Genomic DNA, 9,907 nt, shown 5'->3' on the forward strand with positions numbered 1-9,907 from the left:
TGAAGGGAAGAGAGGTGCTTTGGGCAGTGACTTTGGCTGAAATGCGTAAAGCAGAAGAGAGGAGTAAAACCAACTAGTAACATGTAGGCCCAATGAAGGGACATAATTTCACACGCATTGCATAAAGATTGCCTTCAGTGAACCCCAGAAAGTAGATGCAAACACTCACAGAAGCTGTACTTCTAGTGCTTTTCTCTGTACACTAACGGTGCCCTCAAATAAAACCTTGTGAAGTTTCTTCCTTTCTTTCCCTGCCCTCACCAGACCCATGGCCAACATTGTGCTGTGCCACAAGAGGAAACAGATGCAACCCTGACACACACCTTATTATGTTACATGGTCTTGTAGACATGCATTGCACGTCTCTACCATGCTCCTACTTGAACAGCATAGCTGGATATAGCTCTGATGGCTAACATTTTCTGCCTTCCTCCTAATTTAATCAGTATGACACATGTAGAACTCCATTGTGGCCTTGATATCCCTTTGCTCTTAAGTTGAGCAGATCAAACTCAAACGCCCTCTCATATGCTTGCTTCCTCATCCAGGCTCCTACAGTTCTTGAACTCTGAGGTATAGGTAGACAGGTGTGTTGAAGGAAGCCCTCTATAGCAGTTCACTTGCAGGCTCTGCTTTAAGGACACTGAGAAAAGTGAAGGCTTCCATGAGAATCATTTCCCCTCATGGCTTAAGGACTTTCTATATTGCTTCATTGTGAGAAGCCTGGAGAATGTTTTGAACCACTTCCTTGAGCAAAAATGAGCCCTCGTTCGCTAGGGTTTGAAGGAAAGCCCTTGCTTCCTATTTGCAAACTTGCCTTGCCTTTTTTTTGACTCCTGATGTTCTGGAGGCCAGCCCGGACAGAACAGAACCAAATCAGAGCTGACTCACTCTACCCAAACAACCCAGCTTTATCTCCTCTCTGACCTTTCTTCACCTTCCTTGCAGGTCTTGGGAAAAGACAAGGGAAAGAAACAAGGATTGTACACCAGGGCTGCAGCAGGGCTGTGAGAAGGTGGAGGGCGAAGCTCACGCCAAAGCTGATCTCACAGAGCCACTAGGTGGCAAACACCTCCCGTTGCTGGTGCTCCAGCCCTGCCAACCGGCTGCTTCCACTATCGCAGCCGGACCCCTCTCTGTAATTTGCCATGTCAGGCAGTAGAATTGCCTTCCTCTAGCCTGTCACCCACAGGGGGAGGGAACAACCCCCAGTGAGGTCACATCGCCAGGACTGGAAGCTGCATGATGCTAAGGAAGCGCTTAATGACGGCGGGTAGAGTTCTGTCACCGTTGCTGCTCTTTCTTAAACTTTTTTTTCTTGGTGAGGTGGGAAGGGGAGAGGCAGCATCAGAGGTTCATGTGCAAACCTGTGTTAATTGCAAGCAGCCAGAGCACCCAAGGCAGGGCTGTAGATCAATAGTGCAGGGGAAGAAAGATGCCCTGCAGTGCAAAGCCCATGCTGTGTTCATAAAGCTGTACTTCAACACCACGCAATCCTAGCCCCTGCCTGTGGTGTGTGCACACAGGCTGTACTCCAGTACCTTCAGAGCTGTTTTTTCTCCAGTTTCTGTTGTACAGAACTTGGAGATCCTGCCCTGGAATTCCTGCTTGGAATTTTCCCACTCTGACAAACTGGCAGATACACTCTGTTATCCCTGGGGCACTGAGAATTGCCAGGATTTAAGGCAATATGCTGATACGGTTACCTCCATTCAAACCCTTGCAGCACTGAGAAATCCAGGTTCCGCCCCCTCTCCCAAAGCTTTCTGAAAATCACCACACTTTATGGATTCCCCTGCTTGAACTCCATGAATGTTATTACCAGAGTGAACTCCTTCAAGTATGTTAGGTTCATAACCATCCCAGAGGTCAAATTAGTTTGCCAGGATCGAAAGGGAATCAATAGGCCTGGCAGCCCCTTCCTGTGACTGGTGCAGGGAAGGACCACTGTGTACACTTACTTTATCTAAACCATCTCAAATCAGGCACATGACCAGGGAGCAGGGTATTCTCAAAGGTTTAACAATAGCTCCTCAGATACCACAGTGCTGTGGAGTGGACAGAGCTCAGTTATTTTAGGTGGGTAGGAATTAGATCCATGAAGTTTTCTCAGTCCCTTCAGGGGAGTATTGCTTTGTGAACTGCTTCTCTTTGGATTGCTGTGCAAGCACCTTACAAGTGCATTCAGAGCCTGCCAGCTTTCCTTTGGCAGACCTACCCCTGTGCATTTATAAACACACTTCTTGCAACTGTCGTAATATCAGAAAACAAAATCAAGTCAAACTGTTGGCCCACAGGCGAAAACATTGCTAACATTACCTCTACAGGATAAATGAGAGGATTAAATGCCTTGAAAGAGGAATGTCAATGAAAAGACAAAAGGCAGGAGGCACAATTTCCAGGGCTCTGATCTGGTTCTGCAATAAAACCGCAGTCCCACCCTGTACAAAGCTCCTCTGCTGTTTGGGCTTGTTTTGTTTCACTGATGCACTTTTCTTTGGTGCACATCTCAACTCATTCTGTTCCTGGGCCTCTCATCCACCAGCCCAGCAGCCTAGATAATGCAAATGAGGAACTTTGATGTAGTCCAAGATAGTTTTTGTGTATGTTCTCTGAAGCAGAATTTGAACTAAGCGGAAAGGTTAGCTCATCAGTACTCAATAGCATCACTTCTCCCTGTACCATCATACCAAGCCCAGCTGGACACAGACAAACAACAGCAATTGGAACTGGAAAATGCAACACATCTTTTTCAGACTCCCATTCCGCCCTTCAGAGCTGATCCTTCTCTCCCCTGGAAGCCCATGTAGAAATGTTTCAACAGCTGCTTCTTATCCTCATGGCAATTCCTGTTATTTTGATTGCTGTTCTCAGAGAGCTTCCAGTTTTCTGCATCACTCAGTGATCTAGTGAAAAGTGAGCAAGTAAACAGCTGGTGTAGGAAAGCATTTCCTGCAGCAGATCACACCGATGGTCCATGGGAGCTGTTGTCGTACTTCTGCACTTGGTAGGGCTGACACAGTGGCTCTTAACAGCCTTTTTTATTTTCTCTTTGTATCACTGGCTCATACAAGATTGCAGTATGTGTGCAGCAGTTCAACAAGGCCAAGTGCAAGGTCCTGCGGATGGGTTGGGGCAATCCCAAGCACAAATACAGGCTGGGCAGAGAATGGATTGAGAGCAGCCCTGAGGAGAAGGACTTGGGGGTGTTGGTTGAGAAGAAGCTCAACATGACCCGATAATGTGCGCTCGCAGCCCAGAAAGCCAACCGTATCCTGGGCTGCATCCAAAGCAGCGTGGCCAGCAGGGCGAGGGAGGGGATTCTGCCCCTCTGCTCTTGTGAGACCCCACCTGGAGCACTGCATTCAGCTCTGGGGCAACCAACATAAGATGGACATGGACCTGTTGGACTGAGTCCAGAGCAGGGCCACAAAGATGATCAGAGGGCTGGAGCACCTCTGCTATGAGGACAGGCTGAGAGAGTTGGGGTTGTTCAGCCTGGAGAAGAAAAGGCTCCAGGGAGACCTTAGAGCAGCCTTCCAGTGCCTGAAGGGGGCCTGCCAGAAAGCTGGAGAGGGACTTTTTACAAGGGCATGTAGTGGTAGGACAAGGGGTAATGGCTTTAAACTGAAAAAGGGTAGATTTAGATTAGATGTAAGAAATAAATTCTTCACTATGAGGGTGGTGAGGCACTGGAACAGGTCGCCCAGAGAAGCTGTGGATGCCCCATCCCTGGAAGTGTTCAAGGCCAGGCTGGACGGGGCTTTGAGCAACCCGGTCTGGTGGAAGGTGTCCCTGCCCGTGGCAGGGGTTGGAACCAGGTGATCTTTAAGGTCGCTTCCAACCCAAACCATTCTGTGATCCTATGAGACATTAGCTGGGGACAAGGAGGAGCAGCCGAGCTGTGGCAACGTACAAAGCAGGCGCTTTGCCCACTTGCGCGTCAGGGCAAGCCGAGGGCAGGCTCCTGCGCCCGCACGCCGCGGCGGCCCGAAGGGAGACCCCGCCGTAGCGTCCGAGGGGCGCAGCCCGAGGAGCCGAGCCCGGCGCCCGCGGGAACGGGCACGGCCGCGGCGGGCGGGCCCGCATCCACCGGCGGCTCCGGCGGTCGGCGCTGCCGAGCCGCCGCTCCGCCCCGGGGCCCGGATGGAGCCGGCCACGCCGGCGCGCAAGCACGGCCCGCCATGGCGCCGCCCGCGGCCCGGCTGGCGCGGCTCTCCCGCAGCGTCTGCTTCAGCGCCTGCCACCGGCTGCACAGGTGAGCGGCCCCGGCGCGCCCGGCCCCGCCGCCCCGGGACGCGGGCACACCCGCGGGGCGGCCGCGGCAGCCCGGCTCGCCCCGCCGCCGCCTGGCCCTGGGAGCCGCCCTCGGTGGAAAGGCACAGAGGCCTCGCAGAGCTGCGGGGCGTCTGCGGTAGCGCGTTGCTCAGCCGTGTGCGGGAGTGCCTGCCTGCTGTCGAGCGCTGCCCGCTTCTCTTTTAGTCCGTTTTCCGCAGCCTCTAGTAGCCAGTCCTGATTTTAGACGTAAGTGCTTAGCTAGGTTTAACGAGAACTGAAGTTTTGTTTTTAAACGGGACAAATGATGCTTGCAGTTTGTGAGCAGCTCACTGTGCCCCTATTCTGTCACCTTTTCCTCAAAACTTACATATTCCTAAGGAGTGCCTTGTCCTGAAATATTCCTTGGAGTAGGCGGTTGAATTTCTTCAAAGGAAGGTTTCAGAGAGGAAAGTCGTCTTTTATAATTCTTGGAGAAGCTCCCTAAGCTTTGTTAGTTAATAATAAATAATAGTATGCATAATTTGCTCCAGGTGCTTCTTCCTAGGAGCCCAAGTGATTTTGCCATACTCATATGTGAATAGCTGTTAGTGTTTATACAGCAGTGGTATTAGGCGGTTGTTATGAAACCTACATATGTAAATACAAAACCACAGCAAAAAAAAACCCCTGTTGTCAACAACATCTTTTCATGGCCCAAATACTCCTCCGGTTCTGTTTGTGCCTCCTGAGTAGGAAAAGCTAGTGCGTTGAATTTGGGAGAGCGAACAGATGGAAGAGCTAGAAAGCAATCACAGTTGAAGTGAAGCCATGAACATCTGTAATGGATCCTGAAATGCCATGTCTGTATTTCTCACAGTAAGTCACTGAGCGATGAAGAAAACCTGAAGCTGTTTGGGAAATGCAACAATCCGAATGGCCATGGACACAACTATAAAGGTAAGGAGTTGACTGCCGTGCTTACACATGTAGCCTCGGATGGAGGCTGCTCTCAGGCAGGCTGGTTTGAATGAGGATTATTCCGCATGGCAGAGCTGGGCCAGTCATGTGTCTCAGCAGTCTGGTATGGCTTTTAGTGGCTGGTTTTGGGGTTTTTTAGAAGGAATCCTCAGCAGCAGGGAGGTTGAACCATGGCATGGATTTGCAAGCTATTAAGTTAAATAGATAATAATTATTTATCTCAAAATGCCACTTTGTGAATCAAATCTGCTTGTTTATAATCTGGAAAATCATTGTGTTTTGAATGAAGATTTTTCTAAGCAAAAGATACACAATTTAAACAGCCTGTAAACTTTATTTGAATGTTGTTTTCACAAGTTCTCCTACCATCTATACCCTATGCATGTAGAATCAGATCTCTCCAGTTATTAGGCTGGCTCCCGGTTTAGCACTGGGTATTGTAGGTACCCCGAAACCTCTGCTACAGAGCTACTGACTTTACCAGGGAAGACAGATTGACAGATTGCTGGACTGAGGATCTGTCCCTCATTTTAAAGCTGACTTACAGGCACAACAGTTTTTGCTTTCTCATATAAGAAGGATGTTCCCACTATAAAAAAAAAAATTGCTGAAAAGCTAGGGAGATGCCTCTAAAACTGTTCCTTGCGGGGTGGGGAAGAGAGAGAGAGAGAAGAAGAGCATGAAGGCGCTTTTCCACCCCAGAGGAGAATCATAACCAGGCTCAAATCACTGTCTTTCTGTTTTTGTGAGTTCCCCAGTGAGCTGTGATTTTGTTCTCAGCTCCTGGGGTAAGTGAGAAGGAATGCTGAGCTTATAAGGATGGTGTTTCCAAGTGTTTGTCTCTTTTGTTGAAAGGACTTCTGGGTTGAAATGACACCTTGCATTAATTCTAGTTCTTAGAGAGTTGGTGGCCACTTCATCCTTTACTTTCGTTCTCTGGTATTCCAGAAGACTTATAAGCTGACCCCCACATCTTATGATCTCAGGGGTCCAGTGATTGTGTGGACACTTAGGGTGTCTGCATTGTCCAGAAGACTGCTGATCAAGAGACTCTGATCTTGAGTGTGCAGGGTGCAGGCTGCCATAGGGAGTATGTATTTTCTCTGCCTGCAAGGGGCACTTCAGGCGTAGCAGTGTGTCTCTGGGCATCAGGCCTTGGAGAATGACTTCTTCGATGAGCGGGGTGACTCTGAGTCATTATTCTTTATGGAGTGGATACCCATTTTATAAAGAGAGTCCCACTTTTAAGTGCTGGGAAGCCTGCACCGGTCCTTGTGGATTAGTGATGAATGGGTTGTCTGGCCTAATCAGTAGTGTACTTTGTTGTTAGGTTCATGGTGTCATGGTGACCTGATATTTTCTTTTTTTTCAGTTATAGTCACTGTGCGTGGAGAGGTAAGTGTGGCCAACGTTTTTTTTCCGTTCCTTGGGGTGGCAGGATAGATGGGTCCCCGTCTTCCACAGTACTGAAGTTCTAGCTCAGTTGCTAGGTTTCCCAGGGTGTTTGTGGAAACTCTGTACACATTGCTATAGAAGAAGGTTTTTCCGTAATCACTGTCCTATTCACCTTGCCTCTTACAAGGATTTGCAGGTGACCATATTTAATCCAAGGTTTGTAATCATCCTCTGGGCACATAACTTAGTCTGCCAGAGCCTCAGTGCAGAATATATAGGCTCTGGTCAGATCTGTGGGGCACCTTTGGATGACTATTGAGCCACAGGGAGGCTTATCACATCCAGTAACTGATTCTCTCTGCTGTTTTATTAAGGCATTTTGCTGCAAATATAAAAGGAAATTCTGCTTTTGCAGTTGTTATTGTTCTGTGTATTCTGCAAAGTGAGTTGTTTAGATAGCACTTTGGTTTTGATGTTTTCCTAACAACTTTCTGAAGATTTCCAGTTCATAGGAAAGGGGGTTTCTATTCAGATCTGAAACCAAAATTTCAAAGCCTCTTCCTTCTACATTCCCCAAATATGCTGTGAACTACACAACCTGATTTTGTTCCTGGAGCTGTGTCTTCTCCAGATGGGAGGATGCCCTGAGCTCAGGCTGGTCTCTGTTTTGTCCCTGGTTGTTCAACCCAGCAGTTTAATGCCTCTTTTCCTTCTTATGGTCATGTTAGATTGTTGCTTGAAGATTGAATGTTTCAGTGAGTTTTTCCTCCCTGGTGTCAGCTTTCATGAGAGAGTGGAATCACTGGAGTTTTTTGTATGCTGTATCTAGCCTTTGGGAACATCCCAGGAGTAGAGCTGGAACTCAGTGTGTGAAGGTGGAAAGATACTTTTCTTGTGGCTCAGATGTCCTGAGCACACAGATATTCACAGTCTGATTTGTACAGGCTCATGGCAGCCTTGGTAATAAGGACGTGTAGCTAGGCTACTAATCTCCCTTTTGTTTTCCCTGCAGATTGACCCAGTCTCAGGAATGGTTATAAACCTGACAGACCTGAAAGAATATATGCAGGTAATAGCACTATGTTCCTACACATCCCCTGGGAGAATTGATTAGAGCTTAGCAATTTGTCTAGTACCAGGGTGGAGACATGGTGAGTTGATATGAAATAAAGAAGAAATTAAGGAATGATTTAAGACTAAAATGCATTAGCACTGTGATGTCAGGCAGCACCATGTCTCCAGGTAGGACGTTAACAGGCGCATGTAGGGCTCTTATCCTTTTTTAACATACTGTTGCCTTGCTCCAGTCCCATTTGCATGGTAATTTGAACCCCAGTTCCACTGACCAACCAGGATAAGACTGTCACTGTTTTCTTTCTGCAGGAGGCAATCATGGAACCTCTTGACCACAAAAACCTGGATAAGGATGTGCCATACTTTGCTGAGGTTGTGAGGTGGGTGATGGGGACTCCTCGTGATGTTGGTTGCAGGGTCAAGGAACAGTTTTCAAGGCTTAGTCCTACATCCGAAAGAGCAGCCTTGATACCTGTGTGTGTAGCGCACCTGTGACACACACTTGTGCACGTCAGGTGCTGGGTGCCCTGCCTGCCTTCCAGCGCTGCTGCCATGCAGCCTGCCTCACTGTGCCGGGCCGGGTGCAGGCCTGCGGGGGCAGCTGCTGTCCCACATACCGAGGAAGGCACCACTTGTTTGCACCCGAGGAGCCCTTTGTAGACTGGCACTTGTCACATGAGCCTGCTGTGTGGACAGCTTGGGGAGACAGAGATGACCTGGTAATTAGACCTCTTTTCATCCATGTTTGCTGGCAATGGTTCAAACTCCACTTATATTCAGGGGGTCATCATGTGAAAGCTGCCCGCATGGTTCCCTGTGGCCTTTAGCATCCCCCCTGGCCCATTCTGGGTACAGCCTCAAGTATCATTGCTGTCAGTTCTGAATCTGCTCATGTTTCACTCTTAGCACCACAGAGAACGTTGCAGTGTTCATCTGGGAGAACCTCAAGAAGCTACTGCCCATGGGAACTCTTTATAAAGTCAAAGTGTATGAAACGGACCAGAACATTGTTGTTTATAAAGGAGAAGAAACAATCTCTGAGAAATGAAATGAGCTTAAGCTCAACTGGTCAGAAATTTTGCTGCATAATCAGATCAGTGGATTACTGAGCTCTGCTCAATCTAGCAATTCGGGTTTTCAGAATTTGTTGATTTGTCTGCTTTTTCTCAAGACATTCCTGTTTTGCAAACCCAAACGACCAAGCTGATGTGAAATTTACCATCATGCCATATTAAATAAAGCAGCTTTCTAGAGAGGAGATGGCCTGGCAAAATGTATGTCCTGTCCAGTCACAAAAGGCTTTGATTTTTCTCTAATTAAACATTGGATTAATTTATGATTTTTAATGACCTGTGCTTTGGTGTTGTTTTGGTTCTTGATCAAATAGAGGAACATTCTTGAGAATGAGAACTACGTGATTCTCTTTTCTTTTTTCTTCCTTTTTTTTATTTTTTCCCTGTGCTACAGGCTCATTTCTTCTTGTGGCTAGCAGGTCTTTCTCTGTATACTGGTATACAGAGAAAGGTATACAGGAACTGGTATAGTGAGCAGTATAATAGTTTACAAAGCAATTTCCAATCCAAACTGCAGAGCTAAAGAGAACAGTATGTTGTTGAGAATCAGCATGGGAAGCTGAGGAAACTGCAAAGTTGAAACATTGCAGCCCCAGGGGTGTCAGGGTGCCCTGATGCATGGGTGAAAGTGGAAGTAGGCGAGAATAAACCCTTAAATACTGGTTATCCAGCTGGTGTCCCAAAGATGCTGCTCTAGTGAAGTTTTGCTGAGAGAACGCTTTTCATCTTAGAAAATTCTAGCAGATGTTGTTTCATTGTAGTGCAAGTACTCACTTCTTAGATATCCTGTGGTGCTATGTCAGCTCAGGGCAAATACAGACATATAGACACAATCCTCACCTTGCTGAAGAGTCACCCCTGCTAGAGGAGACTTTCTATTCTGCATCTGATCAGGAACAGCTGAAATAGTAGGGAAGGTCCTGTGATGCCTTGAGTCCATATCCACTGAAGCCCCCCTGAAGGCTTGTTGGCACAAGCAGCCAGATCAAGCGTGCTTTTCTTAGGGAAGTTTTTATGAGTTCTGTAGGAACAGGATCAAACTCTCTTATTTCATCTTTCTGGAGAAAGCAGTCAGCTCGTGTTCCTGCTGCGATGATCAACAGCTACTTGCTATTTTCATCATCAGAATC

At 47.7% G+C, this 9,907-nt stretch overlaps 1 protein-coding gene across 1 annotated transcript; it reads left to right on the forward strand.

The window, feature by feature from the left end:
* Positions 1-4,129: 4,129 nt before the first annotated feature.
* On the forward strand, positions 4,130-9,050 carry PTS (6-pyruvoyltetrahydropterin synthase). The gene is made up of 6 exons (XM_087763537.1): positions 4,130-4,258; positions 5,135-5,214; positions 6,608-6,630; positions 7,643-7,699; positions 8,014-8,084; positions 8,611-9,050. The coding sequence occupies exons 1-6, from the start codon at positions 4,185-4,187 to the stop codon at positions 8,750-8,752; spliced, it is 447 nt and encodes a 148-aa protein (XP_087619663.1). The 5' UTR covers positions 4,130-4,184; the 3' UTR covers positions 8,753-9,050.
* The last annotated feature ends 857 nt before the right edge of the window (positions 9,051-9,907 follow it).

This window comes from Nipponia nippon, unplaced genomic scaffold (assembly GCF_047370975.1).
Source record: "Nipponia nippon isolate SJK-2023a ecotype South Korea unplaced genomic scaffold, ASM4737097v1 scaffold_28, whole genome shotgun sequence".
Taxonomy (NCBI): Eukaryota; Metazoa; Chordata; class Aves; order Pelecaniformes; family Threskiornithidae; genus Nipponia; species Nipponia nippon.

Coding starts and splice junctions, on each gene's coding strand:
- PTS (XM_087763537.1), top strand. CDS start 4,185: ATGGCGCCGCCCGCGGCCCGGCTGGCGCGGCTCTCCCGCAGCGTCTGC. Junction 5,215..6,607: donor CCATGGACACAACTATAAAG/GTAAGGAGTTGA, acceptor CTTTTTTTTCAG/TTATAGTCACTGTGCGTGGA. Junction 6,631..7,642: donor TAGTCACTGTGCGTGGAGAG/GTAAGTGTGGCC, acceptor TTTTCCCTGCAG/ATTGACCCAGTCTCAGGAAT.